At 50.6% G+C, this 22,982-nt stretch overlaps 2 protein-coding genes across 4 annotated transcripts in view; one reads left to right on the top strand and one right to left on the bottom strand.

Moving 5' to 3' along the window:
* Positions 1–19,168, bottom strand: part of RPRD1B (regulation of nuclear pre-mRNA domain containing 1B) — a 43,904-nt gene extending 24,736 nt beyond the window's left edge. Inside the window, exons 1-2 of the mRNA XM_039368190.1 lie at positions 18,985–19,168; positions 4,180–4,309 (exon numbers count right to left, since the gene is read on the bottom strand). Coding sequence (XP_039224124.1) covers positions 4,180–4,309; positions 18,985–19,135 — 281 coding nt within the window. The 5' untranslated portion in view covers positions 19,136–19,168. The remainder of the gene's footprint in view (positions 1–4,179; positions 4,310–18,984) is intronic.
* A 221-nt stretch (positions 19,169–19,389) lies between these two features.
* TTI1 (TELO2 interacting protein 1) overlaps positions 19,390–22,982 on the top strand; it is a 29,985-nt gene continuing 26,392 nt past the window's right edge. For 2 of the 3 annotated variants that reach the window (XM_039368189.1, XM_039368187.1), the window contains exons 1-2: positions 20,178–20,237; positions 20,334–22,628. In XM_039368189.1, the coding sequence (XP_039224123.1) occupies positions 20,207–20,237; positions 20,334–22,628 (2,326 nt within the window). In that variant the 5' untranslated portion in view covers positions 20,178–20,206. Of the gene's footprint in view, positions 19,517–20,177; positions 20,238–20,333; positions 22,629–22,982 lie in introns of those variants that run through there. The other variant, XM_039368188.1, reaches the window with a different exon arrangement.

The raw sequence follows: 22,982 nt of genomic DNA, 5'->3' as shown, positions 1-22,982 counted from the left end.
CGCGAAGAATGATGATGAGGTGGCTGCTCTGGCCGCCCAGGCTGCAGCCATATGGGAACGCCGGAAGGAGTGTTCAAATTTCTTCTCCTCAGGTTTCAAGACCTCCGCCATGTCTCCTGGAATCGCGGAGGTAGAGAATAATGAGATCAAGGGGTTATCTACAGTGGGAACCTCTAACATGTTAGAGAAGGAGGGAGATAGGTTGAAAAGCTTCCTCTCCGCGCTGTTAGGTGCCGGTGGGCTTGCAAGTGAGGACCATTGTTCCTCCAGCGTGGTCATGAAGACCTCCGCACATGGAATGTACTTGTCCTGTGGGACCTTTTTGGCAAATAGAGGGTTGGCCTCCTTGCTTGTCGATGGCCTCTCATCCTGTACTGATGTTAGGCTGACTGTGGAAACTGCCTTTATCAGGAGTGATTTTAGGAGCGCTGGGTTAAAGAGGCCAGAGCTCGTCTCCTGCTCAGGTGCGGTTTCCTCGTCCTCCGATAGGGGCATGTCTGACATGTCAAGATCTACTGAGTCACCCTCTCCTAGTTGAGAGGAAGATTCAGAGATGTTGGTAGGGGGTGGCCTAGCTCGTCCCTTACGGGGTGTGTGAAAGGCCACTTGCCCTTTGGAAGCCATGAATTGGGAGAATGCATCCTGCATGAATGCCTGAAATTGTGCCGACCATATGTTCTCCTGCGCTTTGTCGCTGGGGTGAGGCGCTGGAGTGTGGTCGGGTGAGGGAGAAGAAGCTGGTGAGGAGGGATTGGAGGATCTAACTGTTCAGTTTCCCCAGGAGGAGACCAAGTCTTGAGCACTTCCTCGGCAGTAGGTTCTGTGCTGGGTGCCGCCACTGGGACAGGGGAAACCAAATTTGTCCCATTGGCATTGGTTCTCTGTGCCCTGCTAATTTGTCTTTCTAAAGCCAAATGTCTCCTCAAAGCCTCTCGCTCAGCCGTTTTAGACTGTCCCTTCTGAGTAAGGTGCTTTGTTTTAGCTTTCTTCTTCCCCCCCACCTCTGATTCAGAGGATCTGCGTTTTCGCTGCTGCTGTGGGGGGGACAATTGAGGGACCTGTGTGACTGAATACGAGACATTGTCTGCCATTGTGCCAGACACCCCGAGTAGGAAATGCCTGGGATGGGGGAATGAGGTACGCAGATCAGAGGCAGATGCTTGGGACTGTGCCCTCCTCTGCCTATACAAACAATGGCCGGACAGACAGGATTCTTTGGACAGAAGATCCTGCCAGGCAGTGACTAAAGGCCACTATAGGAACAGTTAGGGAAGAATATTCCTCCTCACCTCCTCACCTAGTCCAGACAAGGTGCAGTTTATATCTCTCTCTCTCTCCCCCCAGTCTGTGGCTGTGGCAACAGACCACGATAGGAAACGGTTCTTTTTGCTTTCCCTCTTCCTTCCTCTGTCTCAATTTCCTTGGGTAACCTCAGATCCTTGCAAGGGAAAAAACCCTTTGTTTGCCGGAAAATGGAGTCCGGGTGATGGCCCCGCCCCCAAGGGGAAACGGCGGGAAGATCAATTTCCAAAATGGCGAATGGGGAAGAAGCCACGCCTCCCAATGGAAGCCCGGGAATCCACGAGGTTCAAAAACAATGGCGGATCCTGATTTTTGCAATCAGGAAGACTCCTCTAGTCATGAGGGGGCTGCGCCTTTCCTCTGGATAGAAGGAAATTCAGCGCCGGCTTTGCTCTTGCCGCGTTGTCTATCGCGCCGCTCAGCTGATCGCAGCCGAGCGGCGACCTGGTTTGCCGCTTCCCGCGCGGCTCAGCTGTTTCGCGCCGAGCGGCGCTCAGCTCCCTCGGCCAGGCTGCTCAGCTGTTGGGAGGGCCCGGGGGGCTACGCGCAACCCGGTGAGATCCCCCGCGCCAAACAGCTGCTCGGCGGGCCGGAAGAAAGGGCGAGCGATCCGGCCCGTTCTGAGCCTCCCCAGCTAGCCCCACTCACGAGTCCGCCGATCCTGGCTGCCTCTCTCAGTTCTAATTGTTGCCGGGAAGTTTCTCTTGCAAAGGGAAGGAGAGGGGATTCCTTTTTTCTGTTTTCTTTGAGTTTAAATTCGTTTGGTTCTGAGAGCTGCCTCTCGCACTTGTACCAGGCTTCGAGACTGAGTCAAAACTGGGGTCACGCCCAAAGGAAGGGGTGTGGCCGAAGTTTTTACCCAGTCTGCCAGGCAGGAAGGCCGTCATAGAACCCATCCATTTGGACTCTACAGTCATCCTGCTGGAGAATGCGGGTTTCTTCCCGATTTCTCGCAGGGATTTCTCTGCATCGTAAAGAATGAAGCTATAAATACTTTGTGGAGTCGTCTGAACATGCAGCGGCCCACGGCAGGAAAAGAAGTAAAATTGGGGTGCAGTCCTTTGTTTGCCCAGGGGGAGACTGAGGGGGGTGTCAAAGAAGAAATCAAACAATTTGAGAATGGGGCGAACGTTAACTCTGCTTTTGTGGACAGCAGCAGCAAATTCACAGGGCTGATATTCAAAAGAGATTCTTGTGGTTATTTGGAGTTATTTCCTTTTGAACTTTGCGTGCCACTCGTAAGCAGAGCAAATAAATAAATATATCGCCAACGCATACAAATAGAACGAGGGCTTTTGATCCCACCGCTATTATTTTTACAGGTAAGTCGAGGCGGGGAATACAACCAAAACACCTTCCTCTTCCTCCTCCTATTTCCCCCAAAACCGTGAGGTGAGTTGGGCTGACAGAGAGGAAGTGGCTGAAAGTCACCCGGCTGGCTTTCCTGCCTAAGGTGGGACTAGAACTTACCCTCTCCTGGTGATTGGACTCAAATCACCCAGCCAGCTTTCATTCATCCTTAAGGCTGGACTAGAACTCATCATCCCCTGGTGATTGGTCCAAAATCACCTAGCTGGCTTTCTTACCTAAGATGGGACTAGAACTCACCATCTCCTGGTGATTGGCCCAAAATCACCCAGCCGGCTTTCATTCATCCTTAAGACTGGACTAGAACTCACCGTCTCCTGGTGATTGGCCCAAAATCACCAGCCGGCTTTCATTCATCCTTAAGACTGGACTAGAACTCACCCTCTCCTGGTGATTGGTCCAAAATCACCCAGCCGGCTTTCATTCATCCTTAAGACTGGACTAGAACTCACCATCTCCTGGTGACTGGCCCAAAATCACCCAGCCGGCTTTCATTCATCCTTAAGGCTGGACTAGAACTCACCATCCCCTGGTGATTGGTCCAAAATCACCTAGCCGGCTTTCCTGCCTAAGGTGAGTCTAGAATTCACCATCTCCTGGTGATTGGTCCAAAATCACCTAGCCGGCTTTCCTGCCTAAGGTGGGACTAGAACTCACCGTCTCTGGTGATTGGACTAAAAATCACCCAGCTGGCTTTCATACTTAAGGTGAGTCTAGAATTCACCGTCTCCTGGTGATTGGACCAAAATCACCCAACCGGCTTTCATAGCTAAGGTGGGACTAGAACGCACCTAGTTTCTAGGCCAGCATTTAAACCACGTGAGGTTAATTGAAGGGAGAAAAGAAAAGAGCTTTAATCTAAAACATAGAAACATAGAAAAGGATGACAGAAAATGACCTTTGAGGGTTTTATTATTGTTTATTTTGCTAAATTTTTGTCGGATGATAGAACACGGTAAGCTCAGTTACTGCAGACTGATCCGCTCCGCTGGTGTAGCTTCCACTATTTTTCCCGTCAAGTCGTCCTTTCTAACGTGACTGTTCAACTTCCCTCCTGTCAGTCAGGGGTGATGCCCCCATTTTGTTCTAGTCAGGTACATCTTGTGACCCTGTGCAGAGTACACACACAGACACACACAGAGTCACACACCAAAACCTGTATCTTACAATGCCATTGCGGTCTGGCGGAAGATGGCAACAGAGCAAGACCACATGCCTGCACAGAGACACACAGACACAGACACACAGAGACACACACACACTCGGCAGGCCCTTCCCATCTCTATTACAGCCATGGACAAAAGGCTATTTCAGAGGAAGATATAAATTGGCAGTCCTTCTGGAAAGGTAGCCCAAGCTTTGTGGAAAACACAACAGGAGACAAATATTCCAGCAGGAGGAGGAGACACCCCCCCCCTCCACGACGTCACGCCGGCTTCCTTTGGAATCACTGCAACTGCAAGGATGGTCCACGAAAAGCACAGGGGGCAAAAGCACAGGTATACCTACCTGGCCACGTGTGAAAAAGCATCCACGAGCACCGATTCGAATTCCTTCGTAAACTCGGGTCCCTTCTTTTTACTGTTCTGGATGACATCGTTCGCCAAGTATAAGAAAGTCAGCTTCCTACTCGATTTGGCTGGGAAAGGAAAGGAACATATATTCGGAACGCATCTCAAGATTTTCATATTCACACGTGTTCGGAAGCTAGGATCCTTTTTTTTTTTAAACCACGGTTTACCAAATTTATCCACTGCCTATTTATCCTGTTGATAAAGGAGACAGCCTAGGAATCCATCCACAGAAAAATCTCTCGGGCCAAGCAACTGCATTGCTGTTTTGATTGAAACGAGCCCTCGGAGGGAAAGGGCAAATTGGTACTTCAGTGCCATCTGCGGTTTCAGTGTCATCAGAGAGAGTCAAAGCACTTTCCTAGGACAGTGTTTCTCAACCTTGACTATTTTAAGGCATGTGGACTTCAACTCCCAGAATTCCACAGCCAGCAATGCTGGCTGTGGAATTCTGGGAGTTGAAGTCCACATGCCTTAAAATTGTCAAGGTTGAGAAACATTGTCCTAGGACCTTCTTTAAAAATAGCAAAGTTTGAAGGCTGAGGAAAATGGGGGAAAAAAACCCCAATCCTGATACCATACTAAGAGGATTTATTTATTTACAGCATTTATACCTTGCCCAAATCTGCAAACGTTTGGGGGGGGGGCGCTAAGGATTTGAACCCTAACACTAGGAAGGCCAAGCTGTCCTCAATTTGCAATCGTTCATTTACTGATCTTTCCAAATCAGAACAGCGATAAAAAAGGGGGGGATTTGCAACCACCAGTGCTCACACTTACAACCACTGTGGCATCCCTAGGGTCACAGAATCAAACTTCAGCAGATTCCGACAAACAAAGTCAATGGGGTAAGCCTAACGACCACCTGATTCACTTAACAACTGTGGCACACACACACATACACACCATAATACCTCTGATGATGACCATTTGTGATGAACCAAGGGAATACGACTGATTTGGTTTGTTTCTGAGGAGAGGAACCATGCTGGCCTGGGGAGAGGGTATTTTAAGGGGGGGGAGCTGCCACAAAGAAGGCCTGTCATCCAGTCTGTGCCCATCAATTTTGGGGGGGGGGCAGAAATGACTGTTAACTGACCTTGTCTCGATATACTTAATTCCGTTGGTACACAATGACAATAAAGGTATTCCATATTCCACTCTATTCCTATTTCTATTCCATTCCATATTCTATTCTATTCTATTCTATTCTATTCTATTCTATTCTATTCTATTCCTTATTCTATTCTATTCTATTCTATTCCATATTCTATTCTATTAATTCCATTCTACTTTTCTCTACTCTACTCTAATCCATATTCTATTCTATTCTATTCTATTCTATTCTATTCTATTCTATTCTATTCTATTCTATTCTATTCTATTCTACTCTCTACTCTACTAACCCAGTGTTTGTCAACCTTGGCAACGCTGGCTGAGGAATTCTGGGAGTTGAAGTCCAAACCGCTTAACATTGCCATGGTTGAGAAACACCGTGCTAACCTAAAGATGTTCGGTTGTGGCACCAACACAGCTTTCCAGAAAAAAACAGAAGCCAGGCAACTCGACTTACCAGCACAACTGAGGGCCATTTTTCTTAAAGTAAGGAGACATGTCCTGATAATGGGGAGCAATTAATCAGTGGGATGGCTTGCCTCCAGAAGTTGTGGATTGCTCCATCCCTAGAGGTCTTCAAGAAAAGACATTTGTCTGGAAGGACACGGGGCCTCCTGCTCAAGCAGGGGGTTGGACTAGAAGACCTCCAAGGGCCCTTTCCAGCTCTGTTATTCTAAAACTGAGGGGTCCTCACCCAAGAAACGCCAGGGAGTTTCTAGAAGCCCTCTGACAGATCGGCCATCCCTAGACGCACAGATGTTAACAACATCTACAGCAGTGGTTCTCAACCTTTCTAATGCCGCGACCCCATAATACAGTTCCCCATGTTGTGGTGACCCCCAACCACTTATACATCACCGGGTGCCAGGGGCGTGGCCAAAGAAAAGGGGGAAAAAATGGCGGACAGCCTTGTTTGGCGACCCCCGTGAAATGGTCGTTCGACCCAAATGGGGTCCCGACCCACAGGTTGAGAACCACTGATCTACAGACTATGCAAAAGAGACAATGGCCTCTCCACCAGCGATCAGCATCCAGGTCAGCAGAGATGAACTCCAAGATTAACATCAGGCCATCGATCAAGTAAGCAAGGCCCCAATGGAGAAGCTGCCAAAGAAGCCAACAGCCCAATCAAAGAATCTCTAAGACCAGCGACACTGACAGGGCAAAAGGGCAGGATATAAACTGGCAGCAAACCGCACTCCTTACGTGCACTGATGATGTTCCCTAGTTGGGTCATGAAACGTCTGTAAGGAAACAAGCAAGCTCAGAGAGCACCCAGGATCCCCCAGTCCTCTTCTTCCTCCTTCTCCTCCTCTGCCCTCTCCTCCTCCTGTCCACAAACCACCAAGCTCAGAGAGCACCAAGGACTCCACAGTCCTCCTCCTCCTGCTGCTCCTCTCCTTTCTTCTCCTCCTCCTCCTCCCCACAAATCCCACTCCCTTCTAGCACTGATGATGTTCCCCAGTTGGGCCATGAAACGTCTGCAAGAAAACAGCCAAGCTCAGAGAGGACCAAGGACCCCACAGCCCTCCTTCTCGCTCTTCCCCCCCCCTCCTCCTCTCCACAAACTGTCAAGCTCAGAGAGCACCAGAGACCCCAAAGTCCTCCTCCTCCTCCCCTGCGCAAGAAAACAACTAAGCTCAGAGAGGACCAAGGACTCTACAATCCTCCTCCTCCTCCCCCCTCCTCCTTTCTAAAGCATCAAGGACTCCATAGTTCTCCTCCTCCTTCTCCCCCCCTCCTTTCTAGCACTATTGATGTTCCCTAGTTGGGTGATGAAATGTGTGCAAAAAAACCACCAAGCCCAGAGAGCATCAAGAACTCCATAGTTCTCCTCCTCCTCCCTTCTAACACTGATGATGTTCCCCAGTTGGGCCATGAAACATCTGCAAGAAAAATCACCAAGCTCAGAGAGCACCAGGGACCCCACGATCCTCCTCCTCCTCCTAACACTGATGATGTTCCCTAGTTGGGTCATGAAACGTCTACAAGAAAAACCACCAAGCTCAGAGAGCACCAGGGACCCCATGGTCCTCCTCCTCCTCCTAACACTGATGATGTTCCCTAGTTGGGTCATGAAACGTCTACACGAAAAACCACCAAGCTCAGAGAGCACCAGGGACCCCACGGTCCTCCTCCTCCTCCTAACACTGATGATGTTCCCTAGTTGGGTCATGAAACGTCTACAAGAAAAACCACCAAGCTCAGAGAGCACCAGGGACCCCACGGTCCTCCTCCTCCTCCTAACACTGATGATGTTCCCTAGTTGGGTCATGAAACGTCTACAAGAAAAACCACCAAGCTCAGAGAGCACCAGGGACCCCACGGTCCTCCTCCTCCTCCTAACACTGATGATGTTCCCTAGTTGGGTCATGAAACGTCTACAAGAAAAACCACCAAGCTCAGAGAGCACCAGGGACCCCACGGTCCTCCTCCTCCTAACACTGATGATGTTCCCCAGTTGGGCCATGAAACATCTGCAAGAAAAACCACCAAGCTCAGAGAGTACCAGGGACCCCACGGTCCTCCTCCTCCTCCTAACACTGATGATGTTCCCTAGTTGGGTCATGAAACGTCTACAAGAAAAACCACCAAGCTCAGAGAGTACCAGGGACCCCACGGTCCTCCTCCTCCTCCTAACACTGATGATGTTCCCTAGTTGGGTCATGAAACATCTACAAGAAAAACCACCAAGCTCAGAGAGTACCAGGGACCCCACGATCCTCCTCCTCCTCCTAACACTGATGATGTTCCCTAGTTGGGTCATGAAACGTCTACAAGAAAAACCACCAAGCTCAGAGAGCACCAGGGACCCCACGGTCCTCCTCCTCCTCCTAACACTGATGATGTTCCCTAGTTGGGTCATGAAACGTCTACAAGAAAAACCACCAAGCTCAGAGAGCACCAGGGACCCCACGGTCCTCCTCCTCCTAACACTGATGATGTTCCCCAGTTGGGCCATGAAACATCTGCAAGAAAAACCACCAAGCTCAGAGAGTACCAGGGACCCCACGGTCCTCCTCCTCCTCCTAACACTGATGATGTTCCCTAGTTGGGTCATGAAACGTCTACAAGAAAAACCACCAAGCTCAGAGAGTACCAGGGACCCCACGGTCCTCCTCCTCCTCCTAACACTGATGATGTTCCCTAGTTGGGTCATGAAACGTCTACAAGAAAAACCACCAAGCTCAGAGAGTACCAGGGACCCCACGGTCCTCCTCCTCCTCCTAACACTGAGGATGTTCCCTAGTTGGGTCATGAAACGTCTACAAGAAAAACCACCAAGCTCAGAGAGTACCAGGGACCCCACGGTCCTCCTCCTCCTAACACTGAGGATGTTCCCTAGTTGGGTCATGAAACGTCTACAAGAAAAACCACCAAGCTCAGAGAGCACCAGGGACCCATCATTTGAACCCTTGAGCTGGAAATATTCTCCTTTAAAATCACCCCTCTCTGAAACTCGCCTTTTTCAAAGAAAAGCCTTGGATTCTTCCTGATATTTATTTATTTATTTGATATACTGGCCCTCCAGGTAAGGAGAAACGGCAACGGTCAGGGCAGCAATTTCTTTCCTGTGCTTTTTCGCTGCAGCGTGGGAACTGCAGCATCTGGACTGCGTTCTGTCAACCGCAGCGGCTCTTTATAACACGGACACATAAAGAGTGTTAAAAAATCAGATCAAGCAGGTTAACAGATGGGAGGGGAAGCGGGGGGGGGGGCTACTCTCGGGCACCTAAAGAAGGCTCCGGCAGGAGACCGCTGCAGGGAAGCCACGGCGGGAATGGCGTTGTGCATTCACAAGGACGCCATTCATGCGTAACAGCTCAGCGCAAGCTGGGCAAGGCACAGAGGCAAACCAGCTAAGGACGGCCTAGTTAAAGCCTGAAGGCTGCCATATTTGCAGGCCCACAAGATTTAGCCTGTGGCAAGACGGGCGGCTTAATAAATTTAGCCAATAAAATAATAAAATAAAATAAAATAGCAATGGCACTTAAGTTTTACACTGTGTGCACAATGAGTGGGCAAGCGAGTATTTTGACCAACCATATCACCATTTCCATAGGTATTTTCCACCTCCAAGATGTATACAAGTTTATACGCTTAGTGCAGGGGTAGGCAACCTTGGCCCTTTTATGACTCCTGGACTTCAACTCCCAGAATTCCTGAGCCAGCATGGGGGAACTATGACCCCCTTTATGACTCGTGGACTTCAACTCCCAGAATTGCTGGGCCAGCATGGGGGAACTATGGCCCCTTCATGATTTGTGGACTTCAACTCCCAGAATTCCTGAGCCAGCATGGGGGAACTCTGGCCCCCTCATGACTGGTGGACTTCAACTCCCAGAATTCCTCAGCCAGCACGGGGGAACTATGGCCCCCTCATGACTGGTGGACTTCAACTCCCAGAATTCCTGAGCCAGCATGGGGGAACTATGGCCCCCTCATGACTGGTGGACTTCAACTCCCAGAATTCCTCAGCCAGCCTGGCTCAGCTTGGAAACCTCTCCCTTTCCCCTCAGCATGGCTGGCTCAGGAATTCTGGGAGCTGAAGTCCACGAGTCACAAAAGAGCCAAGGTGGCCTACCCCTAGCTTAGCGGATACAAGCATATCAGGTGATGTGTATGTTTGTGTCATGAGGGAGGGTGTGGCCTAAGGAGATCCACACCCCTGTATCAAGGTGTGCGTAATTATTAAGCACACCTTAATAATTATTAATAATTACTGCTTATAAATAATGGGCCAAAAAAAAGAGATTTAATTGACTCTGAAACGTCAGACATTGTAAAGAGTCTTTCAGAGGAATGCAGCACTCTGGAAAAGGCTAAGATGTCGGGGTGTGATCACAGAACCCTCAAATGTTTTGTTGCAAACAGTCCACAGGAAAACCGTACTCAAGGAGTAGTCCTCAACGGCACCACATCCACATGGAGGGAAGTAAGCAGTGGGCACCACAAGGCTCCGTCTTCGGCCCAGTAAGCTCTTTAATATCTTCATCAATGACTTAGATGAGGGAATTGAAGGGGAACTCATCCAATTTGCAGAGGACACCAAACTGGCAAGAGTAGCCAACACCCCAGAAGGCAAACTCAGGATCCAAAAAGATCTTGACAAACTGGAACAATAGGCCCTTAGGCCCAACAAAATGAGTTTCAATGTGGAGGGGAAAAAAAGTTTTCCATTTAGGCAGGAAAAACCAAAGCTACAAGCACAGATTAGACCAGACCTGGCTCAAAAACAGTAACATGGCTGGCTCAGGAATTCTGGGAGTTGAAGTCCACCAGTCCGAAAAGAGCCAAGTTTCCCTACCCCTGACCGAACTGGAGCCGGCTTGCTCTGGGCCAGCTGCAAGGACAGGGCACCAAGCAGCGTAGCTGGTTGGTGAAGAGTTATCAGCGTGCAGGACACGCTGCAGTCACGCCCTGACTTTGTCGAAAGAAAAGTTTATCTCGTCTCACAGCTTCAGCTAGAAAAAGCGTGACCGAGGCTCTTGGGAGGGAGAGGCCGGCTTTAGACCGGCCTTCCCACGGCTTCGCCGGATTCAGCCGAGGGTGGAAGACCGAGAAAGCTTGGCCTAACTGGCCTGGCAAAGCAAACAGTATTACATAGTAATTACGGACGTGCCAGCATTAGCCCGGGGTCGGTCCCCAGAGAGGCTTGCCACGTCAAAAACAAGTCCTAAAACCCAATTCACAAACTTTATCGAAAAATGTAGGAGTTATAAGCTACTGCTACAAATGTCATGTCATGTCTCTCTTATTGACATTGTTTTAATATTTAATATAGTATTCCAGTATTTGAGGGGCTGCCACAAAGAAGGTGGGGGGTGTCAAATTATTCTCCAAAGCACCAGAAGGCAGGACGAGAAACAATGGATGGAAACTAAAGAGAAACTTCCTAACAGTAAGGACAATCAACCAGGGGAACAGAGGTTGCCTCCAGAAATCGTGGGCGCTCCATCACTGGAGCTTTTTAAGAAGAGACTGGACAGTCACCTGTCTGAAATGTTATAGGTTCTCCTGCTTGAGCAGGGAGCTGGACTAGAAGACCTCCAAGGTCCCTTCCAACTCTGTTCTGTTCTATATTCTATTCTATTCTATTCTATTCTATTCTATTCTATTCTATTCTATTCTATTCTATTCTATTCTATTAATTCTATTCTATTCTATTCTATTCTATTCTATTCTATTCTATTCTAATTCTATTCCATTCCATTCCAATCCAATCCAATCCTATCCTATCCTACTCTATTCCATTCCATTCCATTCCATTCCATTCCTATCCTATCCTATCCTATCTTATCCTATCCTATCCTATCCTATCCTATCCTATCCTATCCTAAATGCTGCCAAATACCATTTGTTTCTTTTTTTAAAAAAATAAAGCAGGCAGCTTATTTAGTTTTTTTTGTTCTGGTTTCTTTTTTTTTTGCAGTTGTACAAATCATACTAATGAATAGGGGCTTAATAACATTCGCAGCCCACCTCTCTGACAGTTCTTTGCCCCCTGGGTGGGCAGAACTACACCAGATGCAAGAACAGACAGGCTGTTCTTTGATCCAAACCGCAGGATCCACGAGATCAGATAGACCTGTGGAGTCCTCGGTGCTCTCTTGAGTTGGTGGCTTTCTTGCAGATGTTTCCTGACTCAACTATGCTGATGATGTCACCCAGGTGGGTCATGAAATGTCTGCATGCTAACTAAAAACCCAGCTCAGAGAGCACCAAAGGAGCACACAGTTCTCCCCCTACCCTTCTCCCTCTCCTCCACTACTCAAACCTTAATGCTTTCTAGTGCTGATGATGATGACTCCCTGGAGAAGAGCCTGGTGCTGGGAAAGATGGAGGGCAAGAGAAGAAGGGGACAACAGAGAGTGAGGTGGCTGGATGGGGTCCCTGAAGCAGGAGGCGGCAGCTTAAAGGGACTCCAGAAGATGGTAGAGAACAGGAAGGCCTGGAGGAACGTGGTCCAGGGGATCACGATGGGTCGGATACAACTTCGCAACTAACAACAACAACTGATGATGATGATGATGCTACCTAGCTGGGTCATGAAACATCTGCAAGAAAAGCACCAAGGTCAAGGAGTCCCAAGGACCCCACAGTTCAACCCTGGGCTACAAAAATTGTCTTCTATTGGTATCAGATTAGCAACTGTTTACTGATGTGAGAAATCAGCTATATCATATACCACCCTGGGTCACATGGTTGGCGTTGGCTGGACTAAGAAATCCATGAAAGAAATAAAGCTCCAGAATCTCCAGGGGAAAAAAAAAAAAAGGCTTTCTCTCAAAAGGTTCCCTAGGAACTCTTGTCAAATTGCAACAGAAAGAACGTAACGGATTCTGGAACACAGGCGCCGACCCACATTCACGGGTGCATCTGCCATTGACCAAGGATAGTCTGGTGTAGACAATTACAGAATATGAGGGGTCCCGGGTGCTCTCTGGGCTTGCTGGTTTTCTCGCAGACGTTTCATGACCCAGCTAGGGAACATTATCAATGCTAGAAGGGAGTGGGGTTGGCATGGGGTAGGAGGAGGAGGAAGAAGGGAGGAAGGAGGAGGTGGTGATGATGGAGGAGGAGGAGGAGGAAGATGTGGGGTGCTTGGTGCTCTCTGGGCTGGCTGGTTTTCTCGCAGACGTTTCATGACCCAGCTAGGGAACATTATCAGTGCTAGAAGAGAGTGAGGTTGGCATGGGGTAGGAGGAGGAGGAAGAAGGGAGGAAGGAGGAGGTGGTGATGATGGAGGAGGAGGAGGAGGAGGAAGATGTGGGGTGCTTGATGGTCTCTGGGCTGGCTGGTTTTCTCGCAGACGTTTCATGACCCAGCTAGGGAACATTATCAGTGCTAGAAGGGAGTGGGGTTGGCATAGGGTAGGAGGAGGAGGAAGAAGGGAGGAATGAGGAGGTGGTGATGGAGGAGGAGGAGGAAGACAACGATGACAACTGTGGGGTCCTGGGTGCTCTCTGAGCTTGGCGTTTTTCTTGCAGACGTTTCATGACCCAAACTGGGTTAGGTCATCAGCCTGATGCTGTTACCTAATTTGGGTCATGAAACGTCTGCAAGAAAACGAGCCAGCTCAGAGAGCACCAAGGACCCATCATTTCAACTCTGAGCTAAAATATTTCCTTTTATTAGTTACGTGTGTCTCTGTGTATCGTACTGGAGCTTTCAAAGCTGTTTTGATTCATCTACATTTGTCCCGACTGTAGCACTGCTGAAAAATCTCACACTTCACTCTTTATTCCTCAACAGAACCGGTTCTTCTGCTCCCTTCATTTCTGAGACTCTTTAAATAAAAATATAGATTTCCGTATATCCATATTATTCCCATATACCTGCAAGCAGGCAGGCTGGAAAGCTCTACTGATTTTGTCCAAGCTTCTAAAAACCAGGCTGTTTCCAGAGAGACTTCCCATAATTTGAGTTGTTTTTTGCCTTTATTCTTGCAACGTTGCTGCTGTTTTGTGTGGGGAGAGGTTGTTTCCTATTGACTTTTCTATCTCACCCACCGAGAGTCATTTTTTATTGTGGCAGCTGAAAAATATGCTTACACGAACAAAACAAACAGGCAAAACAAAAAGTAATCCACTCTCTACAAACTAAAACGTCCTCATACGATAGTTTCTTTGAGGCCTAAACGCATATAAATATTCTTAATTTACTTTCAAAAGGGAAAATATCAAAACCATCATGGCATTTTAACATAAGTAATAATAATAATAATAATAATAATAATAATAATAATAATAATAATAATAATAATAATAGCAGCAGCAGCAACAATGGTGCATTGGAAGATCTGCAAAAAAAAATCATTTGCCTGTAAGCAAAAACTGGTGGGATCATAAAATAGAGAAAGTCATAGAAAATGATAAAATTAAACTGCTCTGGGACTTCAGAATTCAAACAGACAAGCACCTGCAACATAACACCCCAGACTTAACAATTGTCGATAAGAAAGACAAAAAAGTCTGGATAGTGGACGTGGCAGTGCCTGGAGATAGCAGAATAGAAGAGAAAGAACTGGAGAAGATAACAAAATACAAAGACCTACAAATAGAAATAGAAAGACTGTGGCAAAAGCAAGCAAGGGTAGTACCAATAGTCATAGGCTCCTTGGGTGCAATCCCAAAACAACTGGAGCACCACTTGAACACCATTGGCACTGACAAATTTGCTACTAGTCAATTGCAAAAGACGGCCTTACTAGGAACTGTTTCCATCCTGCGATGAGATCTGTAATACCATCAAACATCCACATGTGCCTATCCCAGGTCCTGGGTAAGGACTCGATAGGTAGACAAAATGCCAAATCCAGTCTGAACATCTGGCTGACTGTGCGATGATCCAAAATAATAATAATAACAACAACAATAATAATAATAATAATAAAGTTGGAAGGGACCTTGGAGGTCATCTAGTCCAACCCCCTGCTCAGGCAGGAAACCCTATACCATTTCAGACAAATGGCTGTCCAGTATATTTTTTCTTCCACAAGGTTCATTTCAGTAGCACGTTTTTTTCCCCCTCTTTACTGGGGACACAATCCCTGGCAATCGTTGGAGTGCAAGCGAACCCTCGGGCTGAAAGGGACCTCAGAGGTCTTCTAGTCCAACCCCTTCCTATGGTAGAATCCTATCCCAGACAAAATGGCCTCGGGCGGGACACAGGGAACTGCCTTTGGGTGCTTCAACTTGCACAGCGGAAAGTTGCTTTACTTAAAAGGGTTCTTCAAAACTATGAAAAGTTGGATTTCCCCCCAGGCCTCAGAACAAATGGCCTACTGGGGTTCTTAAACATGATTGAATCACTTAGAGTGGCTAGCCCAGGGGTCTTCAAACGTGGCCCTTTGATGACTGGTGGACTTCAACTTACCATGTTCTCTTCCACCCCCTCCTAAGGTATCCCTATCTTTTGGTTTAGGGTCCCGATTTAGTCTAGAGAGAAGAAAAAATAAGGGAGACATGATAGCAGTCTTCCAGTGTTTGAAGGGCTGCCACAAAGAAGAGGAAGCAGTCAAGCTATCCTGCAAAGCGCCTGAAGGCAGGACAAGAACCAACAGATGGAACCTAATCAAGGCGAGAAGCAACCTGGAATTAAGGAGAAACTTCCTGACAAAGAAGACAATTAACCAGTGGAACAGAAGTTGCCTCCAGAAATTGTGGGAGCTCCATCACTGGAGATTTTTAAGAAGGGGCTAGACCAGGGGTAGGCAGCTGGCTCAGGAATTCTGGGAGTTGAAGTCCATGAGTCATAAAAGAGCCGAGGTTGCCTACCCCTGGGCTAGACAGTCACTTGTCTGAAATGGTATGGGGTTTCCTGCTTAAGCAGGGGGCTGGACTAGAAGACCTCCAAGGTCCCTTCCAGCTCTATTCTATTCTGATTTCTTGCTCCGTTTTTGGCTTACCAATTAGCTACCACCAGGTCAGTGCTGACTCTGAGCGACCACATAGATCAGAGGTGGGGAAACACGGCAACTTTACAAACTGTGGTCTTCAATGGCCAGGAATTCTGGGAGTTGAAGTCCACGGGTCATAATGTTGCTGGAGTTGCCCACCCCTGACCCAAGACAATCTGCCCCCAGCTTGGTTCTCCAGCTCTTCCAATGGGGCCCCCAACAGCCCTGAATCCATCCACTTGCTGGCTGGTGCAGGAAATTTTTATATCGAATTACATTTTGTTCTTTATGTTTGTTCCCAGCTTTCCTTAACCCAATAACATAATCTACGATAGACTGAGAATCAGCGTCTCTGCTAGCTAACCAATAATCAAGCTGAAACTAAGTTAATCAAGTCATCATAGAAAACAGAGGAAAATCTTTCACTCAAACTTCCTCAAACAAGTTTACCCAGACCTAATCCACATACCAAAGGACAGGGTCTGTAAACACAAAGAGTTAATTAAATTGGTCTCCCCACGGGACCGAATGTTCACAAAAATAAACCTCAATACACCCATGCCCCTCAAGGGTCACCCTAGAATCAGTACATATATTGTTCCACATTTAGGACAAACTCCCCTTGTCTCTGTACCCCATTTGTCTGACACTGCCCCCTTTGCTTTTGGGAATAAATTATTTCTCCTTTCCTCACAGCTGTCAGGCTTTGATTTGCATTTCTTATTGAGCAACCCCGACTCAAACTGGAACCCCAAATTATTCTTCTCACACTGGTCACCTTCTTCTTCTCTTTCCTTCCACTTTTCCCAACGATATGAACTTCTCAAAGTCTTGACTTTGATTGATCGTGCCATCACGTCACTCCAAAGGAGCTTTTTCACAATGCAACTGGACTTTCTTGTTTTTCTTTTGAAGATGTTTCGCTTCTCATCCCAGAAGCTTCTTCAGGTTCTGACCGAATGGTGGGGAATGGGAGGATTTATACTCCTTGCAGACAGCTGCTCATTTGCCTTCTTTTAGGGCAGTGATGGCGAACCTTTTAGAGTCCGAATGCCCAAACTGCAATGCAAAACCTACTTATGCATCGTTGGGTGCTGAGTGGGTGTGGCCCATTGGTGGGCGTGGCTGCGGTGGTAACAGCAGACTGGGTGGGACTAAAAAGTTCAATCAATTCCAACTTTGCAAGACCTTTTTGTTCCCCGTGAGAAGTTGAAATTGACTGATTGATTGAACCCTTTTTTTTTTTTTTTTGCACACGATGGTGGAGGCCCAAAGCGAAAAGGTTTTATAAAACCCAGCTGAAGGCCTAGGACTGGGATGACGGCACACGTGCCCACAGAGAGGGCTCTGAGTGCCGCCTCTGGCACCCGTGCCACAGATTTGCCACCACTGTTTTAGAGAGTTGTTGAGGCCACCTGGAGGTTTATCCGTGTCCTCAGGGTCACCTGAGTGGTGCAAATGGATGTGGAGACTCCTTGGCTGCAGGACATCTTCTGCCCTGGGTCCCTTCCCTGTTCCCCACCATCGAGTCAGAACTAAAGAAGCTTCTTGGATGTGTCCTCAAGGTCACCTGTGTGGTGCAAATACAGACAAACCTCCAAGTGGTCTCAACAACTCTAAAAGCAGGCAAAGGACCAGCTGTCTGCAAGGAGTATAAATCCTTCCCTTCCCCACCATCCGTCAGAGCTGAAGAGGCTTCTAGGATGAGAAGTGAAATGTCTTCAAAGAAAAACAAGGCGGTCCAGCTGCCTCTTGAAAAAAGCCCCTTTGGGACAACCAGGAGCTGGAGGACAGAGAACCTCCATAGACATTTAGCCATGCACTTGGGGATGGACACCCTTCAAAAGGTGCAGGAGCATGAACGGATGTCCAGAAAACATTGCAGACTACAGGAACCATTTGCGCTTCAGTTGGAGATGCAGACAACACAGACTCATCCCATCATCCTGCGCCCGTCTCCAACCGCGAAGGGACCCAGGGCAGAAGACAACCTGAAGCCCAGAAGGCTCCACCCCCTTTTGCACCACTCAGCTGACCCTGAGAACACAGCCTCCAAATGGCCTCAAGGATTCTCCGAAAGAAGGCAAGAGACCAGCTCTTTGCAAGGAATATAAATCCTTCCCTTTCCCACCATCCAGTCAGAACCTGAGGAAGCTTCTGGGATGAGAAACAAAAGGTCTTCAAAGAAAAAACAAAAAAGTCCAGTTGCCTCCTGAAAAAAAAAAAAAAAGCACCTTTGGGACAACCAGAAGCTGAATCTCCATAGACCAGGGGTATGCAGCCTTGGCTCTTTTATGACTTGTGAACTTCAACACCCAGAATTCCTGAGCCAGCATAGCTGGCTCAAGAATTCTGGGAGTTGAAGTTCACAAGTCATAAAAGAACCAAGGTTTGCCTACCTGTCATAGACATCCAGGAGATTCTTGGGAACTGAAGCCACCAAGGAGACCCGACTCGCTCGTTGTGTGTTACCGGCAGTCCTCAACTTACGACCGCAAAGAGCCCAAAATTTCTGTTGCTAAGTGAGACAGCGGTTAAGGGAGCTTTGCCCCATTTTTTGCAAGCTCGCTTGCCACTGTTGCTAAGAGAACCACCCCAGCTGTTAGCCACGGGCTGTTAAGCACATCTGGCCTCACCAGAGGGGATCCTCCGGGTCACTGTGACCGTCCTAAAGTGAGTGTTGCGGTTACGTGAACCGCCGCAGTCGTTAAGCGAGCAACAGGGGATTATTGAGTGAATCCGGCTTCCCCCATTGGTCAGAAAAAGGGGATCGCGTGACTGTCATAAAGCGAGTCGGTCGCCAAGCGTTGGGCCACGTGAGGGTGGGAAGTCTGCGACGGTCGTAAGTGCGAGGATCGGTCATGTCGCTCTTTTCAGCCACAGGGTAACTTTGGGTAGGTCACTAAGCGAAGCGTCGTAAGACGAGGACGGCTGGACCCGGCCCAGGCAAGCGGATTCTCCCCGGGGACGAGGTCCGAGACCCCATCGAGATGAAGCCTTTCGGAGACCCCCCCCTCAAATAAGCCCCTGGGGGCCTCTCCCCCCCCTTAGCCCCCTCCCCGCCCCCTCCCTCGGCCCCCACCTCCGGGACCAGCCGGGGGGGGCGCTCGGCTCCCCTGCAGCCCGGCCTGGGGATGATGGGGCCGGTGGTGGTGGAGGGGGCTGGCTCGCGGCCCTCTTACGCGGCGGTTGCGGCTCGCTGGCCTCCCCCGGCGGCTCTCTCACCCTTGCGGAGCTCGCGGTGCCAGACGACGACGATGGGCCCGGCGTGCTTGCGGTGGTGGATGAGCCACAGGCTCAGCGTCTGCACGCTCTGCTGAGAGTTGCTCAGCTCCGACAGCTTCCGCTCCAGCGCCGACTCCGAGAACGACGACATGGCGGGACCCGCCGCCGCCGCTGAGACTCGCCCGCCCCGCCCCGGCCTGGCTGGACCGGGCCCCGGCCTCAGGGGCGACCAACCGCCACAAAATGGCCGCCCGCCCTTTCACCCCGGCGCCGCCGAGGGTCAGGGGGCGGCATGCTACGGGTCGCCGGAGGGGGTCAAGCGGCGGAGCAGGAGGAGGAGGGGGGGCGCCGGCACGCCGAGTTGCCAAGTGACCGCGGGAGCTCGCGGGCGCCGAGAGCCACGCCTGCGCGGTCCGCTCCGGGAAAGGGCGCGCCTGCGCGGTCCGTACCGCGCGCTCGCGCTGGCTGCCCGAGCGACGCCTCCGGGCATGCGCGGCCGCTCGCGCAGGCGCCTTGAGCGTCGGGGAGGAAGGTAAGGGGGCGCGTTTCCCCCTCAGGAGGCCCGAGCGAGGCGTGGGGCCGTTCTCCGCTGAGGGCGCTGCCCGGCTGCCCCTACCGGGCCTGGGGGGGCCTCTCCCAGGAGGGTCCCCGGGCTCTGGGTCGGAGCTAGGGGCCTAGGAAGGACCCGTGGGGGAGTCTGGGGAGGCAGCCCCGGTACGGGGTGCTTAACAGTAGAAGTTCGGAGTTCGAATCCTGCCCCGGGCAGGAAAGCCGGCGGCGTCACTTTGGGCCTAGTCCCCCTCCCTCTCCTCCCGGCCCACCTCACAGGGGTGTTGTGAGGAAAAGAGGAGGAGTACAAGTCGTCCTCCACTTACGACCACCATTGAGGCCGTTGCTAAGTAAGGTGGGTGTTAAGTGAGTTTCGGCCCCGTTTGGTGACCTTTTTTTGCCACGATGGATGCATGAATCGCTGCAGGTGTTAAGTGAATCATATGGTCGTTAACCGAATCTGGCTCCTCCCCCCCCATTGGCTTTGCTTGTCAGACACCAGCTGGGAAAGTCACAAGGGGGGAATCACGTGATCCCAGGGGGACACGGCGACCGTCATAAATACAAGTCAGTTTGCCAAGCGTCCGAAGTTTGATCACGTGACCCTGAGTGTGAAGCCTACCATAAGTCACTTTTTTCAGTGCTGTTGTAACTTTCAGTGGTCACTAAACAAATGGTTATAAGTCGAGGACTCCCCCTATTAGGTATGTTCACTGCCTTGAGTTATTTATTTAAAATAAAATAAATGTGGGATGTAGCTGAAATCAATAAAAATATCCTTTTTTTCCTCTTGCTGGCAGGATGGACGCCGAAGGAAGATGAGAGCGGGGCAGCGGCAGCCATGGCCATTTTCGACACCCCCCAGGAGGCTTTCGGAGCCCTCCGCCCCGCCTGCGTCCAGCTGACCAAGGCCCAGACAGTGGAGAACGTGGAGCGCCTCCGCTCACAGCTGCGGGCGGTCAGCGACTCGGCCCTGCAGGAGCTCCAGGAATACGTCCTTTTCCCTTTGAGATTCGCCCTCAAGACCCCTGGGCCAAAGCGGGAAGGTGTGGTCCGAAGCGTGGTGCAGTGCGTCGGCTTTGTGCTCTCGGCCACCTGCGTGAAGAAGGCGGATCTCCTCCTGGAGCTGTTCTCCGAACTCTGCGTCTGCCTGGCGTCCCCCTCCAGCCCACCCCAGCTGGCCCCGTTGTCGGAGGAACTGAAGCAAGACGTGGTCCAGGCACTGCTTGCTTTGCTCCACTCCGCTTACGGAGATGTCCTCCTGTCTCTCTACCAGCCTTCCAGCCTTCCCCAGCTGGGCTTTGCTATGTCCCTGCTTTTGGGCCTGGCCGAACAGGAAAAAGCCCGGCAGGTTAAGATGGCCGCCTTGCGGTGTCTGCAGGCCCTCCTTCTGCAGTGTGACTGCCCACAGGGTCACCAGTCCCTGGAGAAAGAGGAGATGAGGCAATGCGGGGATCTCTTTGCCTCTTTCCTCCCCGGTGTCTCCATTGCTCTCTCCAAGGTTATCACAGGAGATGTGAAGCAAGGTCACACCGTGGTGGTCTCGGCCATCAGGCTCTTCTCTAGGGCCGTCAGTCTGGTGATGGCCGATGAGCAGCTAGCGCAGCTCCCAGAGGAGAGGAAGAAACCAGCCTCGGAACAGAGTAAAATACAGGCCCTCGGGGTCCACCGAGACTCAGACTGGGCGAGAAACACCGCCTCCAAACTCTCCATCCTTATCAAGAAGGTGGTTGGATCCGGGTCTGTCCATCCTCACTGGAAAGTGCGACGGGAGCTGGTGGACATGGCTCACCTCCTCCTGACGACCTGTGGGCGCTCTTTGGTGGACTCGGCTGGCCAGTTGTTGAAAGCCTTAGTTGGCCTGGTGAACGATGAGAGCGCCGAGGTCCGGCGGGAGAGCGAGAGGGCCTTGGAGGATATTGCCGCACAGGAGTGTGTGGCCGGGAACAGGCACCTGGCCGACATCCTATGTGAGGATCTCCACTCTCTGGCCACGTCTTTGCCTCGCTTCATGACCACCCAGAACGACCAAGGCAAGACGGCCACCTTAAACCTGGTCCTTGGCTACCTGAAGCTCTTGGGCCCGAAGGTGAGCCTGGTTCTCAACTCGGCCTCCCACCTCCGGCGTCTGTCCAAGGCCCTGATGCAAGTCCTGGAGCTGGAGGTGAAGGACGTGAAGGTAGTGGAGGAGAAGAGTGGCGCCCCGGAAGCCTTTCAGCTGCCCTTGCCGGCCAGCCTGCAGAGGAAGTACTTCCGCTTCTTCACAGATGAGCGGATTTTCTCCCTCCTGCAGCAGATTTGCCGGGCTCTGGGCAGCCACGGGAATCTCTACCTGCTGGTGGATCACTTCATGGACCTGTACAGGGAATCCACTGTGTACCGGAAGCAAGCTGCGATGGTTCTCAACGAACTGATCGCTGGAGCCGCAGGGCAGGAGGCGCAGGGCGCTTCGCTGAGCTCGGAGGATCTTCTGGGGATCGTCACTTCCGTACTCGAAGAATACGTGGACTCGGGAAACTGGCATTTGGTCACCAGCTTGGAGGGCCAAGAATCTTGGGCTGAACCTGCAGATTCCAGACCTCTTGCTGTGGCGTACGAAGCGTCTCGGGGACCTCTGCCGTCCCTGGGATCCAGCCCCAGCATCCGCTGTATGAACAGCAACATTTGGCAGATCTGTGTCCAGCTGGAAGGGATCGGCAGCTTTGCCTCTGCCCTGGGGAAAGACTTCCGTTTCCTGTTGATCTCTGCTTTGTACCCCGTCCTGGAAAAGGCCGGCGACGGCACGCTCCTGGTCAGCCAGACTGCCAAGGGGACCCTGGCCGGCATCTGCCGGGCCTGCGGCTACGTCTCCATCCCTGAGCTGCTTGGGCAGAACGCCGATTACTTGGTGAACGAGGTTTCCTTGCGTCTCAGGCACCCAGTTGAGGAGGCCCAGGCCTTGCGGGTGCTGGAGGCCATGCTCCGACACTCGGACGCCCGGGTGGCCCCCTTGGTGGAGGACCTGGTGGGAGATGTTTTGTCCAGGTTGGATCACTGCCACAGCGAACGGGCACCGTCCTTCCTGGGGGCTCTCCGGACCCTGATGGCGTCACTAGGTAAACTACGAATGAAAGATTGGGGAGGGTTTTCGGAATGCCGGAGCCTCAGAACTTGCTGCTGGTTTTACCCTTAAGGCAGTGTTTCCCAAACTTGACAATTTTAAGGCATGAGGACTTCAACTCCCAGAATTCCACAGCCAGCGTTGCTGGCTGTGGAATTCTGGGAGTTGAAGTCCTCATGCCTTAAAATTGTCAAGTTTGGGAAACACTGCCTTAAGGTAATAAACTCACATTTCCAGCCCTGTTCGCCTCCGGGTCTGTTGGACTTCAATTCCTTTGTTCCCCAGCCAACACAGGTAGTCCTCAATTTGCAACTGGATGCTTAAGGCAGAGCCCCCCAACCTTTTGGAC

Source organism: Crotalus tigris, unplaced genomic scaffold, assembly GCF_016545835.1.
Source record: "Crotalus tigris isolate CLP2741 ecotype Arizona unplaced genomic scaffold, ASM1654583v1 scf7180000020719.984301794:720406, whole genome shotgun sequence".
Lineage (NCBI taxonomy): Eukaryota > Metazoa > Chordata > Lepidosauria > Squamata > Viperidae > Crotalus > Crotalus tigris.
Note: the sequence above shows the minus strand (reverse complement) of the source record. Positions and strands in the feature narration are given on the sequence as shown.